The 18,173-nt window shown below is 41.5% G+C and overlaps 2 protein-coding genes across 5 annotated transcripts in view; both read left to right on the top strand.

The window, feature by feature from the left end:
• LOC123968099 (IgGFc-binding protein) overlaps positions 1-5,634 on the top strand; it is a 32,014-nt gene extending 26,380 nt beyond the window's left edge. The window contains 9 exon segments of the mRNA XM_046044589.1: positions 92-690; positions 1,048-1,615; positions 1,744-2,342; positions 2,454-3,021; positions 3,126-3,325; positions 3,525-3,905; positions 4,007-4,293; positions 5,164-5,214; positions 5,323-5,634. Of these exon segments, the coding sequence (XP_045900545.1) occupies positions 92-690; positions 1,048-1,615; positions 1,744-2,342; positions 2,454-3,021; positions 3,126-3,325; positions 3,525-3,905; positions 4,007-4,293; positions 5,164-5,173 (3,212 nt within the window). The 3' untranslated portion in view covers positions 5,174-5,214; positions 5,323-5,634.
• A 3,194-nt stretch (positions 5,635-8,828) lies between these two features.
• On the top strand, positions 8,829-17,243 carry LOC123968815 (FXYD domain-containing ion transport regulator 6-like). 4 transcript variants are annotated; one of them, XM_046045783.1, is made up of 10 exons: positions 8,834-9,130; positions 11,416-11,472; positions 11,620-11,646; positions 13,186-13,209; positions 13,424-13,447; positions 14,605-14,679; positions 16,499-16,535; positions 16,723-16,754; positions 16,856-16,893; positions 16,993-17,243. In XM_046045783.1, the coding sequence occupies exons 2-9, from the start codon at positions 11,421-11,423 to the stop codon at positions 16,858-16,860; spliced, it is 276 nt and encodes a 91-aa protein (XP_045901739.1). In that variant the 5' UTR covers positions 8,834-9,130; positions 11,416-11,420; the 3' UTR covers positions 16,861-16,893; positions 16,993-17,243. The 4 variants fall into 4 exon arrangements, with proteins under 4 accessions (XP_045901740.1, XP_045901739.1, XP_045901742.1 ...); XM_046045784.1 differs by lacking the exon at positions 13,424-13,447 and having other exon boundaries at positions 8,829-9,130; XM_046045785.1 differs by lacking the exon at positions 11,620-11,646 and having other exon boundaries at positions 8,857-9,130.
• Positions 17,244-18,173: the final 930 nt, after the last annotated feature.

Raw genomic sequence — 18,173 nt, 5'->3', positions numbered from 1 at the left:
AAGATGATTTGCTCCTTTTAGTCAAAGATTTCAAACAAATATTTATTTTTTTATTTTTTGGTTAATGCCTTTAAATTTAATTTCAATCCAGCAATGAACTGTCAGCGTTACAGCCACTATGAAGACTGTGCCAGCCCGTGCCAGCCATCCTGCTCATTCCCTGAGCAAAAGCAGATCTGCAACGGTACCTGTGTGGAGGCCTGTGTGTGTGATCAGGGTTACGTCCTCAGCGCTGGTGTCTGTGTGCCGGCTAAAACATGTGGTTGCTCCTATCAGGGCCGCTACTACAAGCCAGGCCAGCGCTTTTGGGCTGATGAGGCTTGCGGTCGCCTGTGTGAGTGTGATGCGATCCTGGGCATGGTGATATGCCGTGAGGCTTCCTGTTCTGCCAACCAGAGGTGCGCCGTAGTGGATGGAGAGCGGGGCTGCCAACCCATCGGTCATGCCACATGCACAGCCTCAGGTGACCCTCACTACCGGACATTTGATGGCCACAAATATGACTTCCAGGGCACATGTGTATATCAGCTGGTGGGACTGTGCTCTCAGCAGCCTGGACTAGTGCCTTTCAAGGTGACTGTGCAGAATGACAACCGGGGAAGCAAGGCCGTGTCCTACACAAGGACTGTCACATTTTCCATATATGGCATCACCCTCACCATCAGCAGAGAATACCCCTACATGGTGCTGGTAAGAATGGATGTGGAGTTATGGATATAGAATAAATAAGTAATCTGACACTTGTTTTCATGTGGATTTTTGGAGAGAAAGGAAATGGGTATGTAGTAACAGTATTAAAAATAAAAACAGCACATTGAGCCTCATTCAAATGAGTGGATGATAATGCCTTCTGTCATTGTGCTAATTCTGACACTCCTCATGCTCTTCTGCATATATATTTAATTGCAAATTAAAAATTTTAATCCAAGCAGACTTAATTAAACTAAGATTTAACTGCACATTAGAAAGGATTATCGAGGATGGCAGAATTATTAAATCTATAATCTCCTAAAAATATCCCTCTCCCACTCCCTTTCTGCTCCTCAGCTCAATGGGCAGCTTGCTTCATTACCACTGGGTTATAGTAATGAGCTGGTCGTGTTTCTCAGCGGCTGGACAGCTGTAGTGGAGACAGTTGCCGGTATCACTTTGACCTTTGACTGGCAGAGCACAGTGAGCATTACTCTACCCAGCAACTACCAGAGCGCAGTCTGTGGCCTGTGTGGCAACTACAATGGAAAAGCTCAGGATGACCTGACCATGCCGAATGGCCAGATCGCTAGTAATGGAGTCAAGCTGGGCGAGAGCTGGCAGGTGGCCCTAGTATCAGGCTGTTCATCAGTCTGCCAGGGGGCATGGTGCCAAGCATGTACAGACTCCCAGAGGAAAGAGTACCAAGCCCAAAAGTACTGTGGTATTATCGCAGACAAGGCAGGGCCTTTCAGGGATTGTCACGCTCGTGTAGACCCTGCTCCTTACCTGGAGGACTGTGTGTATGATGCCTGTACTTATCATGGTCACCATGGGTCAATCTGTGATGCTGTGGGAGTCTATGTCTCTGCCTGTCAAAGCAAAGGAATCGCCATCGGCTCCTGGAGAACAGATACCTTCTGTCGTGAGTTTGGGATTGTGTTTAAAAATCTTTTTTAATAATTTCTGTTTTTCATACATACACTTATTCCAAAACATCTCATTTCATATTTGACCTTGTCCCTCCCCCCCTCTTCTCATCCTATAAAACAGCAATGCTGTGTCCAGCTAACAGCCACTATACCCTGTGTGCCACGGGTTGCCCAGCCACCTGTGCCAGCTTAACTTCCCTTGCCACCTGCCGCAGGTCCTGTACAGAAGGCTGCGAGTGTGATGAAGGCTACCTGCTGAGTGGTGCTACCTGCGTGCCTGTGAGAGACTGTGGCTGCTCCTATGATGGTCGCTACTACAAGAAAGGAGATGTCTTCTACCCTGAAACCGAGTGTGTCGAGCAATGCATCTGTGGGGAGAATGGTGCAGTGTCTTGCCAAAAGGCAAAGTGCCGTCCAGGGGAGACCTGTAAGATTGTAAATGGAGTGAAAAGCTGCCACCCTGAGGGGCAAGGCAAGTGTGTGGCTTCTGGTGACCCTCATTACATTTCCTTCGATGGGCAAAGGTTTGATTTCCAGGGTACATGTGTCTACGTATTGGCCAAGGTTTGTGATGATGACAAAGGCTATCTGACACCATTCACTGTAACTCAGGGGAATGAGAAGTATGGAAATGGAAAGGTGGCCGTTACAAAGTCGATTGCAGTGGTGGTCTATGGTTATGTCATTTACATCCAGCAGGGAATGCCATGGAAAGTCATTGTGAGTTCAACAACTTTATCCAAAACAAGTGTATGGTTACATTTGTGCATGTTTATTTATTTCCTCACAAACATGTCTCACTGATTCTGTTCGCTTTCCTCCTCTGTCCAGGTGGATGATGAACTTCTAAACCTTCCGCTCTCCCTGGACAATAGGCGTCTCAGAGTCACCCAGGAAGGTTGCAACATAATTGTCCGGACAGACTTTGGACTGACAGTCCTGTATGACACTGTCTATTATGTTGAAGTGATCGTGCCGTCTACATACCAGGGTAAGATGTGTGGTCTTTGTGGTGACTACAACACGAAGGGTGGTGATGACTTCAGACTTCCTGATGGCAAACAAGTGAATAACGTTGATGACTTTGGGAAGGCGTGGGTAGTGGACCTGCCTGGGAATGTGTGTGGGGGCTGTGGAGGCCAGTGTCCAGTATGTGAGCAGGCCAAGGCCACCTTGTACGGAAAACCAGACTCGTGTGGCATTATGAGTGAACCTAATGGGCCTTTCAAAGCCTGCCACAGTAAAATTGACCCAGCAGCATATCTGTCTCACTGCGTGTTTGATGTCTGTGCTATGGGTGGCAACAAAGATACTCTGTGTAACAGTGTCCAGGCCTACGCTTTGGCCTGCCAGAGTGCAGGAGTGCAAATCCAGCCATGGAGGAGCAGCTCCTTCTGCCGTAAGTTACACAGCAATATTATAGCTGATGCATAGTCCATGTTTTTCATGTTTTAAATTTCAGGTGCACATACAAAGTCTTACAAATGTTTTCTTCTCTTGTAGCTGCTTCCTGCCCTGCGCACAGTCACTATGAGCTGTGTGCCGACACCTGCGGTGGGACCTGTGCCAGCTTTATTTACCCATTTTCTTGTTCTAAAAGCTGTTTTGAAGGTTGCCAATGTGATGACGGCTTTGTTTTTGATGGCGTCCAATGTGTTCCTTTGGACGACTGTGGGTGTGTGCACAATGGCAGATATCTGACGGTAAACTGTACTGAGATTTTACTTTGTTGTCACACATAGTAACTGTAATACAATTGAAAAGGTAGTTGTATAAAAGTCATGTAGTTAGCGTACAAAGAATGATGTTATAATACGTTCTCTGCTATCACAGCATTTAAACATTCTATTCACTGACCTGAAACATAAATGATTTAATGTTATACACGATGTATGCTTTCAGGTGGGCCAAGCAGTGGTGGACAAAGAATGTAAGTCCAAGTGTGTGTGCCAGGCTTCTGGGCTGGTGAAGTGTGAAAAGCTGTCCTGCACCAGTGGAGAGGTTTGCGGCATAAGAGACGGGGTCAGAGACTGCCAAGTAAAACAGGGCTACTGCAGCGTCAGTGAAGTTGGCTACCTCACCTCCTTTGATGGCATGTCTGGAGTGATGGGAGCTCAAGGGGCATTTGAAGTGGCATCTCTGTGTGATGAGACCTCTAAGCTGTGGTTCCGTGTGGTTGTGGACGTCAGGATCTGCAGCAAAGGTGCATCTCCCACCGTCGCCACCTTGTATGTGTTCTTCCAGGAAACCACCATCACAGTGAACAGCCAACGCGAGACCTGGGTGAGCAGAGAATAATAGTTAAATGTTTAACGATGCAAGTAGTTGTTTTGATCTCAATTGATTTTGTTTTACTATTCTTTCCCCTTATTCATGTCTTCCAGGCAAATGGCAGGAAGGTGTCATTTCCCAGCAAAGTGACAAGTGATCTGTCTGTCCAAATCTCAGAGAGAACTGTGATCATCGAGAGGGCAACAGCTGTGCGGGTCACCTACTCAATTTCACAGAAGGTCACCGTCATTATTGACAGTAGCTTGTCTGGTAAAATGTGCGGTGCCTGTGGCAACTACAATAACGACTCTAAAGATGATATGAGGACAGCAGATGGGAAAATCACCACTGACGTGGCTGTGGTTGTTGGCTCCTGGAGCGCTGGGGACTTTTCTAGGTGGTGAGTATTGAAAAGGCACACTATAACATTTCCTCTGTGTAAATGTAATGGAAAAAGATACTTTGCTACATTTAATGCTTCGATAATGATAGCCCTCTACTTTAATAAAAGTTCTCATCACATTGTTCCCCAACTCCTAATGTTAACTTTTATTGTTTTAATAACATAACAACTTTGCCTCCTCATCTACACTTTTAACCTTCAATTGCAGTTAGGGCGGAAGTTTCAGTCTTGAACTCTATCTTGCCCTTTATTATGCAAACTGCAAACTTAATTTGACCACTGAAATAATCAAGTACAGATCAGTGAGAGATGGGACAGTGTTATGACCATTCAACCGCTTATTCTCTTAACAGAAAGAACTAAACAAGGACTCCACAGAGCCCTTTTAAAGGAATGAGAGTGTGGTTTTTAATTGCATTTGGTCCAATTTAATTAAGAAATGCCAGAGAATCCCCTATGGTAATTACTGATTAAAAAGCAGGTGAGGCTGACAGGCATGGCCATCAAAAGCTACCAAGCTTGCAATCCAATCACTGCTTGTCATCCAAGGACACTTAAGACTCATCTGGGTGCAATATTAATTTGAGCCCTCATCTTTAGTTGTGTGTTCTAGCCTTAAGTCAATCCCTTAGAGGATTGAGTTTTGTGTATCCCCCTTCCTCTCTTCATTCAACTTAGTTGTGTTTTTGCAGGCATTTTCTCTCACCAGACCCTAAACATTACAAGAAAATACTCCAGATTTCCTGAGTGTTTGCATATGCCTTTAAAAATAACGTTGTGTTGCTTGTAATCTCTTTTGTGCCTGAGTGAACATGACTTTACTTTGCTCCAGTGCCCTTTGACTGCAATTTTTCTTTTTCATTTCAGTGGCCTGTAGAGATGTTGGTTCTGCGATGATAGAGAGAGTCTGCTATATAGGTAAAAACTTAAGTTGTTTGTTGTCAGAACCATGAACTGATGTTTCTTCATGAATGAAACAGCTGTACAGCGTGGCTTACATTCCTGCTTTTTACCCCCATTAAACAGGATGAAGACTAATGTGAAGTTGTTCGGCTAAAGTTGCTTGTTTACAGCCTGTCTTACTCATCATGCTTCAGTATATTTCCTCTTGATTCATGGGATAGTTTTTGTTGTTTACTGGAGGATCTGGTCCTCTATTGTTCACTTTAGAGCAGTAAAAAATTTAGCTCATTCTTGACCAACATCTCCATCTAGTGGAGGATGAAATTATAGCATCTCTTTTCCCCAAACAGCCAAAGGTAACCAATTTCATACCTGTCTTATTATACTGTACTTTCCTAGGTTTAAAAATGTTTGTTTTACGTAATGTTTTCCTTTCTGTTCTGACCAATAAATACTCTTTCATTACCCTGTGTGATTGTTATTTGTGAATCACTGTCTGCTTCTAAAAAATTTGTACAGCACTCTCTGTATGCCAGTCTAAATTAAAAAATACATGACTCAAATGGGTAATGTGTGCAGCTTCTGCTGCATCTAGCACAGCTGGTGACATAAGAATTCCTGTGTAAATTTGACATTTTAATAAGAAAGCTATCTGCACTAAAGGTCCTTGGTGTAGGAGGAGAGAAGAATCAAAATCGGGTAGATTGTTACATACAAGAAATTTGCTACTGCTTTTGGTGCATAACAAACATAGTATGAGAAAAAAATTTAAGTACTAATAAAGTATCAATAGACAACCTTACAAAGTTTGTACAATATTTTTTATAGAAGGAAAAAGTTGTAGAGATTCACAGTAGATTTCACAAGTATAATGAGGAATGTATACAATATACAGGGATAATGGTCCAAAAGAAGTGTTAATGTAACTCATTGCGACAGATGTGGAGCCTGTGCATTAATGTAACGTAATGTATATGGGAGGGGATAAGAGTTACATGTCAGTGTGAGGTCAGCTGCAGATGCAAAGAAACTGTTCTTGTGGAGTGAGGTTTTGGTCCACAACTCAGATTTAATTACAAACTTGCAGCCCTCTCACATAGCAAAATTAATCAACACAAACATTAAAAGAAACATAAAAAAGAAACACAATTTTGCAAGACTAAATATTAAAATAAAATCAGACAATAAAATAAACACCAGGGATAAAAAAAATATTTAAAAACCAATGAATAAAACTTAAACTAAGGCTATAACATTAATCCAAATTAAAAGCCAGATTTAAAAGATGGGTCTTTAATTTTCTATTACAAATACAGAGAGGCCATTCTAATATCCAGAGGTAGGGAGTTCCATAGTTTAGGTGCATAAAAACAGAAGGCACCCTCAACAGTACTTTGATGAGACACATAAGGAAAATTTAAACCAGGAGGAGGACCTGATCTGGCTGTAACTTTCCATGAGAGAATCTGATGTAGGGAAGAGCAAGGCCATTTAAAGCTTCATAAACAAAGTAACAAAGTAATTTTACTTTAAAAAAGCAATTCTAAAAGATACAGTTAGCCAGTGCAGTGGGGTATTGTGATCCATTTTCTTTGTTTATGTTAAGACTGGCCACGGCATTCTGAACTAGATATAGTTTTCTTATAGAGGTTTGAGCTAATCCAAAGAGGAACTGCAATCATCTATCAGTATCTATCTGACTTTTTTTAAAAAAGGTCTGACTTTGGCAATATTCCTAAAAGGAACAAAATGACATTAAAAGGAGATTTAACATTTAAATCTGAGTCTAACATTACTCCCAAGTCTGTGATGTTAATTTAAATTTGATAGCGGTTTAGAAGTGCACTATCATTAACCTTGGCAGGTTGAATGTTTTCAACTGCCGCAGGAAGGACATCCTCTGCTGGGCTTTCTTGGTGATGCAGCTGATGTTCAGCTCTCACTTGAGGTCCTGGGTTATGATGGTGCCCAGGAAGCAGAAGGACTCCACAGTGTCAACTGGGGAGTCACACAGGGGCTGATGGGGACTGGGAGGGCTGGGTTCTTCTTGAAATCCACAACCATCTCAACTGTTTTAAGGCTGTTGCGCTCCAGGTTGTTCCGACTGCACCAGGCCCAGCAGACGGTCAACCTCCCACCTGTAGACTTGTTTGACTTTCATCCACCAACATCCGGAGCTTGATGGACTGCTGACTGAAGGTGCAGCTGTTGGTTTACAGGGAGAGCAGCAGAGGGGAAAGAACATAACCTTGAGGGGAATCCGTGCTGATGGTCCGAGTGTCAGAGACAGGTTTTCCAATTATCCTGCCAGACAGGAAGTCTGTGATCCACCTGCAGGTGGAATCAGGCACATTCAGCTGGGAGAGATTGTCCTGCAGCACATCTGGGATGATGGTGATTAAGGCAGAGATCAAACCCACAAATAGATCCTGGCAAAGGTTCCTGAGGAGTCCAGGTGCTGGAGGATGACGTGGAGGGCCATGTTTATTGCATCGCCTACAGAGCCAACAGCAGCAATAAATATGGCCCTGCAGGGGGTCAGGAGTGGGGTCTACGATGGTTTTGAGGTGAATCAACACAAGACCCTCAAAAGACTTAATTCCTACAGACGGCAGGGCAATGGGTCTTTAAATCCTGTGGTCCTAGGTTTTTTTTTAATATAGGGATTATGGTGGAGGTCTTGGAGCAGGCTGATACATGGCATGTCTCCAGTGATGTCTGTTAATAGCTGACCGGCAAAGTGTTTCAGGGTCAAGGGAGAGACTGGTCTAGCTTCTTTGCAGGGGTTCTGCCTTCTGAACTATCTGTTGACATCCCAGGTCCCTACTGAGGAGGGGGAGGATGCAACTTGTGGGCTGGAGCTAATGGCTGGAGTCACAGCAGATGATGTCAGAACCATCCCACTGTCTGACAGTAGAACTTATTCAGTTTGTTGGCCAGGCACAAGTTCTTATTGGAGTGAGGAGCTTAGGTAGGTGGTGTAGGTCCTCAAGACAAAAACAAAGTTGTTTGCTGAGAAGGGCTTTTGTAGTCTTTGAGTACAGTCTTTTAGCTTCTCTCGTCGCCTGTCCTGATTCCTGAACACTTATTCTGTTTCCAAGTAGTATAATAACAAACGTTGATACAGCTAACTAACCACTACAGTATATACGTAAACACCCTGGATAGCACAATCTGCATTTTATTGAGGCAGGACCTGCTGCCATCTAAGCTTAGTCCACCCAGCTCTGTATTTGCTACTAGTGGAGGGGGCAATCTGGCAGTTTAGTGTGGAAGAGACCTTGGGAAGACAGATTTCATATACCCGAGAGAAAACTATATCTCATCAATGACTGCACAGGTCATGAAAGTGCACTAGTATTTCTGCCTTAACTTCACTGCACAGAGCCACTCTCCAAAGCCTGTAAATTACAAGAAAGTACAACAAGCTCACTGGTTGATGCTGTGTATGTCTCTTATATTTGGCTGTGGGGGGCATTAGCACGATTTACAGTTCATTATGAAGTCATGTTGTATCATCAATTCTGGAACTAAACTGCATGGGCATAGTCTCCCTGTTCAGTAGCTCTGTAGCCCACTGTAGCTCTGCTCCTCTGCTAGTGTTGTTTACCTCCGAGAAGCACAGGGTCATTTTTAGTGAGTAACTTCAGTGGCTTAGCGCTCCCACCAGCACCCCCTCCCTATCTCTCATTCCTGAGACAAGACCAAGGCGGAACAGAGCTTTACTTGGTGGAGCTGAGTTGCCTACTGAGGAACCTCCACAGACTAATTTATTTTTTAAATCATCCTTTTTCCCCCCCTAGCTACATGAGAAGGTTTTGCATTTCATATTTGCTTTCTTGGTTTAAGTAACAAGAGGAAAACTTTTCCGGCTCACCAGGCAGGGAGAAAGTCTAACTCAACATTAGAGTTTGTAGGAGGCTGATACACGGTAAGTTTAATTCAAATGTCAAACTGCATGCTCCTCGGACGCACAAATGTAAGCTTAAATACCCCAAACCTCCAGGTTAAGACTCCCAAAGCACATTTCTGGCTCCACATGTTTTTGTCTTGCAGAGGTTTTCCAAATTCTTTCTCTTGTCGTGTAGGCTATCACAAGCACGCCCGCCAACTCCCAACTAAATGCCTGTGTGAGCATGTGATCATTTAATTACATGAAGCCACTGCTTACGTTGCGATGTTGCTTAATACACAAACCTAATGTGTTTTTACTAACTTATTTTGCTGGTGTATTGTAATACACGATTTGGTATCCTGTCTGGTAAATACAGCGCCATCTGAGAGGCTTCATGGAGTTTGGTGCCACACTTATACAGCGTACAATGCCAGAAACACCGTAGACAATAATTTATGAAATTTTCTCCAATCTGTGTCGCGTTAATTGGCGGGAACAACAACGTGAAGTCGTTGGAAATCTGTCGAGAGATGTCTGGCGCAATTAGTCTTCGAAATAAGTCCGATGCGTCAGAGTTTTAATTATCAAAAGGTAACCTATGTGTCGCAAATCTCTTGAAACCAAACGTTTCATAATTAATACACCTCGTTTAATATGTTCTGGGAAAAAATTTCAATAAGCTTTGCCTATAGCCTACTAAAGTAGCCTACTGATTAATATGTGAGTTTCTGGCCCACATGCGCTTGCTTATGAGTTAATGTAACCCCTTTTAATAATTACAAATTGTTATGATAATGTTGTCCATGTTAATAATCCCACTTTATTATTATCCATGTTAATTAATTTTCACATGTTGCTTTATGGGCGTCTTTCCCGTCTCCCCATTATATTCCTCTACATCACTCTGAAGGCTAACAAACATGATTATTGAATTGATTCCTGTTAGAATAACTCACCCTGTATTTCTTTGATTAAACCTGATTGGCAGGCCTTTGTTGTTAATCCTGCTCCCAGGGTTGAAGTGTTCATTTCTCTCTACTCAAGCACCATGTTCACACCCCCCATTTTAGTCATGCATGAATCCCCAGCAGTGCTCTGGGCCAGGGAGGGGAACCTTGGCACTGCTAACATAGGCTTTGATCTTTGCAAAGCAAAACACTTTATTCCATGGCTTAGGTTTACTGCAAGTGTAAAGCTAAACCTGTGTGTACCTGCATTAAATGTTTGTATTCACGTCTTGGGATTTGACTGTAATGTGGCTGTGAAGCTAACAACACTGCAACCACTATGCTCTTTGGTCATGCAGTGGCCTTCAACTGTGGACCTTCTGAAGGTCTCGCGTTCCATCAGGAGTGGCAGTGTGGTTGTGGAACCTTAGCCTGTAAACATTTGGGTGTAAGAGAATCTCAAAGAATGCTCTAGATAATATATAGACAGGAGAACTGCCCCAGGAGGTTCATGTTCCATATGTAAACTGGATGACCCAGCAAAACCAATCCAAACCCAATGACCAAATATCGCATGCAACTCAACACCGGCCTTGCCCTGCACCCTTCCAAAGCCAAGGCCCCATGCTGAGCCTGAAATAGACCCTCTTCTTTACCCAGAGTTAGGAGGCCATATTATTAAGACATATATCCTGATAACATAGTGTATAGTTAAGCTGGAGCTTTGTAGTCATACCAGACATGGTCTCATTAAAGGGGCACTCAGCTGATTTTACACAAGTTCAGTTTACTTGTCATGAGGAATACCCAGCCCGAAAACTTGAGGGAGCTTTATAAAGTTTAAAGAAACATTTTCCAGTTGAATTTTGGAAAATGTCAGATCCATTGTTTTTGGAGCTTGGACTGTACAGGGGACTGAAAGTCAGGATATCTCAGCCATACCTGCTTTGATTTTGACTATTCTCTTTTCTTATCTTTTGCTGGAGTGCCCCTTTAACACTATGCTTTAAAGCTGTAGTTGAATAAAGCATGTTATGTCTGATCCCTTACTGTTCTGGAAAACAACAACTTGCCCTAACTAACTTGACCTGGATGTTCTTCTGAAAAGTATTAGATTTTGAAAACAGGCTTCTCTCTGTTCGGAGTTGCTGAGTTATTTTAGTCTGGAGGGAGTCAGAAAGTTGCAGTGTTTATCTGTAATTCACATAAAAAGGCCTTAACTTCCTGTCATTCCAGCACATTACCCTCTTAAAACAGCAATCAGCCTTAAATATGGGCACATTGCCTCTACATGATCAGATTACATCACTTCTCTTTATTGTTGCATACTTTTCTTTTAACAAGGTTTCATGCTTTTTTGTTTCTAATCAATAGGTACAATGGATCTTGTGGTGTTGTTGGCTTTCAGCTCCTGCCTGGCTCCTGTGCTTGGTGAGCCTCCTTTTCACTAAATGTCCACATGGCTTTACATTGTTCCCTCTTTCAAATCAACTTGTGTGAGCGTAGTGTTCTTCATTTACTTCCCTTGTCTGTAGCTTTGGTTTTGTTGCTAAACAAGCTGATGTGTCTGTATAACAGGATCAGCATTTGGCAGGGAAGTGTTTGGTAAGTTCCACGCATTAAAGTGGTCACAGGAATTGCATGGCCGTTTGATTTTCTAATTTTTTGGTTTCTACTGCTAACTTACTGTATTTTGGTATGGCTGCTTGCCATGTGCTATTTTGGACAAATGTGTATAAAGTGTCACTTCTAAATGTAATGTATAACATTTAATATTTTCCATCTTGAATTATTTAATGTCAGTGTTTTGCTGTGAGAAAAGGCCATGTCAGAATAGTGTAAATGTTTCCTTCTGCTGTAGTTTGAATGATCATTTATTCAGATTGACGCCAAGTTTTCCATTGTTAATGCAGGGCCTAGGCTTTGGTTTGTTTATCTGTGCTGGTTTGTTTGTCTGTGCGCCCTGCATGCCATTAGTTGAGCTTGATGTTATGCAGATTTGCCAACACTAAGGGTTGTTTTATTTTCTCTGATTCTTAATTCTGTTAGAGCCCAACCTTATTTTCAAAGGCTTGTCAGCACCAATATGGTAACATGTGTTTTTGCTTCACAGAGGAAGAGACTAACATTAGCATTTACTGCCTGATAATGAGGTCAGAGTTAACTCGAACAGTCTGCCCTTAAATGTGTAAATGGGATGCAATATTATTCAGTTCAGGGTTTGTTAGAAAGGTTCAGATGTTGTGTTATTGTTGCCTTATGTATCTGATGATAGTCACAATATTACTAGTCAAATGGCTGTAGTGTTTTCTAGTGGAGTAGGTGCAGTGGCTTAGTGTGCTGGGTTTCAACTATATTCATTTGTAACAGTTCATGTCATATCAAGAATCACATATATCAAGGATATCATTCTTTTACTGGACGTCTTTTAGCATGTAAACTTATGTTCATGTGCTGTTGGAATAGGCAAACTTACACTCAAATTGAAATCATATGTCAAAGTTTATATATAAGCACAGCTACTAGGACTGTCTGACATTTAAAACGCTGTTCACTGTCTGCTGAATATTTTAGTGAGAGCTGTAAAAAAAATTTTTTAAAAAAATAGAAAAAAAAACCTTAATGATGTGAAATGTTGCCTAGCATAAAAGTATTTATGTAACCTCCAGTGTGCTACTTCAAGTTTACATTGTTCTCACTTCTAACATTGGTGCTCATATAAACAGTCTGCTTTGTGTGTTTATTATTATACCAAAAGAAGTCTCTTTTGATTGTTCTGGTTTGTTTTCTTGATGTCACTGAACATAAGGCAGAAATCGTGATTTAGCTCATAAAGTGCACTTTCTAGTGAGATTTAGAAGACTGGAGCGTGAACATGAATGCAGCCAACATGGTTATCCACATCGGAGAAGAGCTGTGTTCTTTCCCACATTCCTAACAGCACACAGGGTAACACAGATCAGGCCAATGAAATAAATACACAGTAGGCAAACAAAGGTATGGACAGTAGGATCATACAGTGTGTCATGCTGAGTTCTGCTGCTCTCTCTGGAGTGAAATTGCCCTGCTACCATCAATTTTGCCATTGGCTGACATGCAAATGTCTCATAAAGACTAATGATTTTTCTTCTTTTCTTTTCACAGTTTCAGCGGCAGATGAGGACAAAGGTGGGCATTATTTGAACAGAAGCTTAGAAAAGTCAAATTAAGTAAGCTGCATGCTCATTTTAGGCAAACAAAACGGTACTGGCACCAAACTGGCTAATGACTTGATGAATGACTGAGGCCCTAAAACTGCTGAAAAGCTGTCAGTACTCTCTGAAGTGGGTCAGTGGCTAAATCTGCCTCTCATTTGTTTCCTCTCTCTGTTCTCCCCTACCAGACTATGACAGTGCTTTTCAGTATGGTGAGTGTTGAGCAGATGAACGCTGTCTTTTAATGGCCGGCCCGCTACACAGGAAACATCTGGGAGGTCGAGACCAGTTTTGCATTTTCCACTTGTTTTTCCAGAAGTGATGGAAAATGTTCACCCCAAGGCCAAGCTTCTGGAGTAACCCCACTGCAAATACTTGCCTGCCCACTCTGCTTTAGGCCTCATTTTCAGTCCTTCTAAGGCAACAAAGTGCACAGAATGTCTCAAATTCTGCATTGATATTTTATACCTACCATCAATTGTGTACTTGCTGTAATCTTTCAATTGATTTGGGCAATAGGCAATTTTTGGTGGTGTTCTGTATACCTATATTGAACCATTCTAACCACTGTCTATGCCTCACTGAGACACCACTAAAGCAGTGGTTCCCAAATTGAGAGCTGGGGTTCCTCATGTGGTCCCTCTGGCCCCGAATAATCCAGTCTCAAGTAGACAATACTTCATTTTAAAGGGCCACAAGCCAAAAAGCCAAAACTGTTGAGAACCACTGCATTAAAGAATTGATGAAGCCTGCTGGCAGCTGAAAAACCCTGACTGTATGCAGTGTATTCGTGCTTCTTACGCTTAAAAAAACTTTTATTTGATTTATTCAGATGTAGTCACTGTTTATTGCTCTTGCCTGCAGTTAGGTGCCATCCTGCTAATTAACTAGCTGACTAGACTAGGCAATACTTGATGCATGTAAACAAAGCTGTGATTTTATTTGTACCTGTACTAGGATTATCTAGTCATAATAACTCTAAGCCCACATCTACTGCTGCCTGCCTTGATTTGTATAGACATATTATTAATGGAATCACAAATATTTTCTTTCTTTTTTTTTCCCATGATGCTTAACAGTTGTACAAGTCTGATCTCTTCTGCACTGTTTTATCTAGCCTTATTGGAACAGACAACAACAGAGTTAAAGTTGAACATAGTGTTTACAGATTTGTTGACTGCAGCTCATAGGAATTTGTGGTGTCCTGAAATAACCATTAGGAGGCCGCAGAATATTTCTGAATGCTCCTCTTAAATCAAAAGGCCTCCCAAAGGGCTTCAAAAAGCTTTTTAATTATTGTATTTAGTCTTTTTCATATGTTGCTGCTCATGTCTGCAAGCACTATAAAGTACTTTTTTTAATATTTCAGATTATGAATCTCTGAGAATCTGTGGCCTGGTTTTCGCAGTGGTGCTGTTCCTTATGGGTATCGCACTCATCGTCAGTAAGTGTTTGACCCCCTTAGGTACATAGATGTGTAATGCCGAGTATCAGCGTCACCAAACTGTGATCCCTGTATATGCGAGTTGACCTAAGAGTCTGCCAAATTCATGCGGTGCTGCAAAACAAAGCAGGCTTCTGTCTGCCTCAGACTGGTAGGGAGGCACACTGAAGCTTCTTGCACAATCTCAGCACTCGGAAATCACACAGCAATTTGCCCTTTATACCTTATCCCTCTCCTCCCTCACAAAGTGTCCTTCCAAGGTTCCTCCTCCTACCTGCCAGCACATGCCGTTACTGCCAGCGGTAGCCCTGAAACCAAAACCAACCGATAAATAATTCACTGGAACCCACACACTCTGCCACACTTTCTCTCTGCTTGTGTCAGTCAAGATCATGTGGATTCCTAGCTGCGCTCTGTGAAGGCGCGTGCAAGGCTTTTTAGAAGGCAAGAGAATATGAGTGGTCACACTAACTGAAATAATTCAGAGTGCAGATTATTGAAAAGAACGGAGCCTGCTATCACCACTTAAATATTTGACAGGTTATTAAATATACATATTTACAGTAGAATTGAATAAGTCATTAATGTTTTCTTGCTGCCATATGTTTGTTTACATCTGTAGTGATTGTAAACATTGAAAATGTCTAAATCTATTCTCCATTTTTCTTTTAATCAATGGCCACAGGAAAATTCTGACCTTGAATAAACTTCAACTTGATATGGTCTTAAAAATGATTGGGCCTTTTCAACAAGTGATTGCATTAAATACTGCTGTATTGATAAAAGTAAAACATCTGTTTGATTGAAGAAAGACCTTGATTTGACAAGCAATTGTGAAAGCATGACAACAAATGTATTTTGAAAATTGCATTCAAATAAAAACCATCATTGATGGCAGTAAGCACCCTTTAGCGCCTCTCTGTGTCCAAGTGAGTGAATAAAGGAGGTTATCTTTCAAGATGCTCACAGCTTTATTCTTAGTGCTGACAGTATGTAGGTCACTAGCCTGGTCTGGGGTTTCCCAGCTATTTTGCTACCTACACCAACTATTCCCATAAGTATACTATAGCAACATTAACCGATTTGACACTGATTAGACTCGCGCATAAAGCGTAAAGAATAAAGCATAGTGCCAGTCTGTGGGCTAAATAGGTTTCATCCTTCATCAAGGCCAAACAAGGCCATGTCAGCATAATGTAAAGTTGACAATTCAATAATGTTTTACAACAACAGAGAGCAGAATGCAACCTGCACTAACGCTGGACATATCCAACATGGTTTCATGGATATAGACACTGTGTGTGTGGGTGACTTGAAAGAAAGAGTATCCAGGTGCTGAAGATCTCTTGTGTGAAAGAGTGTTAACATTGCATCACCTGTTCATCTATGATGTTAATGGGCAAACTGGGGTGGGTTAAATGTTAAAACTCTTTTGTAGACTTGCACATAATAAAAATGCTACTAGCTGGAAGCTATTCAGCATACTGGCTCCGGCATTTTGGGTAATGTTAAACAACAGAATTTTGCTGGGATTTAAGTATGAATGAATATAGTCTTAAGCTCAGGCCAATAAGCTGCAAGGTCTCCCAGGGCTTGCAGCCCAGATGGGGTTATTGGCACAAGCTCAAGACTGCATTCATGTAACAATCAAGGCTTGGAGCAACCTCTTTTAGTACTCAAGGAGGGTTAGGGGTGCACCGCCGACTGTTATATTTGCACACATTCTTTTTATAATTTCACATGTCCCTTTTGTACAACAACAGAATGGCCGCTTAAGATTTGTATAATTCTTTTTTGTGTGTGTTTTCCCCCAAAACAGCCCGAAAATGTACCTGTTCGAAGGGTGACAAGCCAAGGTAAGTTAAGTTGAAGTCAGGTCAAACAAACCAGAGCCTTATCTGTAAAATCTGTAAAACTATGTATATAATTTTGTTTTCTGTATATAAATTACCACTTCCAGCTTTGAAAATCTTGTGTTGCACAGCCCATTTTATCTTACATGCAATTCTGAAGTTGCTAATTGGAAATTTTCCTCGGCTACAGGGGTCCTAATGTGGAATCAGGTGTTCCAAAGGGTATGTATTTTTTTTCTTCTATTATAATAAAAATAAATGTGAAATGCATGCATTTTTTTTTGTTTTGTTTACAAAACAGTGATGTAAAACTCTTTCAACAGCTTAGTAGGCACAGAGGCACACAGCGGTGGAGATAATGGTAAGTGTTTTACAAACATCTGTGAGTCTGTTTCCTGCAAAATGAAGCTGAAAGAGATTGTTTCAGAACATATCAAACTTATCTTCCTCTTTCCCGCAGTGTTACTGGCTGTTGCCTTTAGGTGGCAGCAAATATTTTGATCACAGCTGAGGACAATCTTTCTGTGGCTGCATGAAGCTTCCTTCCAATTTCTAATTGATGTTACTGCCCTCCCTTTTTAAATAAAAGTGTTTTATCATTTGTGAACTAGATAATGTGCTAGCTTTATATGATGGCAATAGTCTGATTATCAATTGTATTTTTGTGACTTTCAGATTGATGCAAAATAATAAAAGAAATGTTTGAAAAGATTTCCTTCTATCTTTTTGAATGCCTCATTATTTCGTTTTCTCTGTCATTCGAGATAGCCTAGGGAACAGCACTCTATTATGCTGCATTCCTGCTTCTGCTGACGCTGCCGATAGTTGAGTTACACATGGAGTACTAACTAAGCAGCAGTGAGAGTGTGAATGATTTATGTGCTGCATTGTGCAGCTCTTGGAGAAGGCAGTCTTAAAAGAAATACACTTAATTTTACCTATCTTGGTATTTGGTGCTGTTTACTGGCAGATTGTCCACTGTTGGAACGCAAAAGCTGCACATGCAGGCTATATTTTCTCCCTAGAACTGCAGAAAGGGGCTGACTGCACTGCACAAAAGATAACACACAAGACAGAAACTGGTGCTTTATGCAAGCTCATGTTTATATAGTAAACATAAAATAAATATTCTGCAATATATAAAAAATATGGCATTAAGGAATGTTGGAGCAAAAAACACAATGCAGACATTATAGTAACAATCCCTAAACAGCTAAAATACCACACAAGACTTTCATGGTACTTAGTAGATTGTTGAATTTAATTGTTGTGTGTATTTTGTAGTAAGATTGCATTAGCTGTTCACCCTGTTATTTATTCTAACTCTGGGCTGCCCACTTCCCCTTGTAGTCCCCATCCTGGCAGATTTGTTTCCCACTACTGCGAATGCAATGTTTCGATGTGGCCACCAGAGGGTCCCTGCTGAAGCTTCTGAAGCACTCCTGCCTACAGTCCTGTCCAGCTACAACCAATCTTAAACTGCAGCCCAGCAACCTGCTAAATTTCTGGGAGACAGAGCTCTACCGCATCTCTACAGTACAGCCATGGCCACTACAGGTTTGACTGTTTTTTCTCCTTTCATAGGATTTTTTAAGGGTGTAACATACATTAAACAATAGTAAGCTCTACAGATTCTTATTA

This window comes from Micropterus dolomieu, linkage group LG03, assembly GCF_021292245.1.
Source record: "Micropterus dolomieu isolate WLL.071019.BEF.003 ecotype Adirondacks linkage group LG03, ASM2129224v1, whole genome shotgun sequence".
Taxonomy (NCBI): domain Eukaryota; kingdom Metazoa; phylum Chordata; class Actinopteri; order Centrarchiformes; family Centrarchidae; genus Micropterus; species Micropterus dolomieu.
This window is presented reverse-complemented; position numbering and strand designations above follow the sequence as displayed.

Coding starts and splice junctions, on each gene's coding strand:
- LOC123968815 (XM_046045783.1), top strand. CDS start 11,421: ATGGATCTTGTGGTGTTGTTGGCTTTCAGCTCCTGCCTGGCTCCTGTG. Junction 14,680..16,498: donor GGGTATCGCACTCATCGTCA/GTAAGTGTTTGA, acceptor CCCCCAAAACAG/CCCGAAAATGTACCTGTTCG. Junction 16,536..16,722: donor TCGAAGGGTGACAAGCCAAG/GTAAGTTAAGTT, acceptor CCTCGGCTACAG/GGGTCCTAATGTGGAATCAG.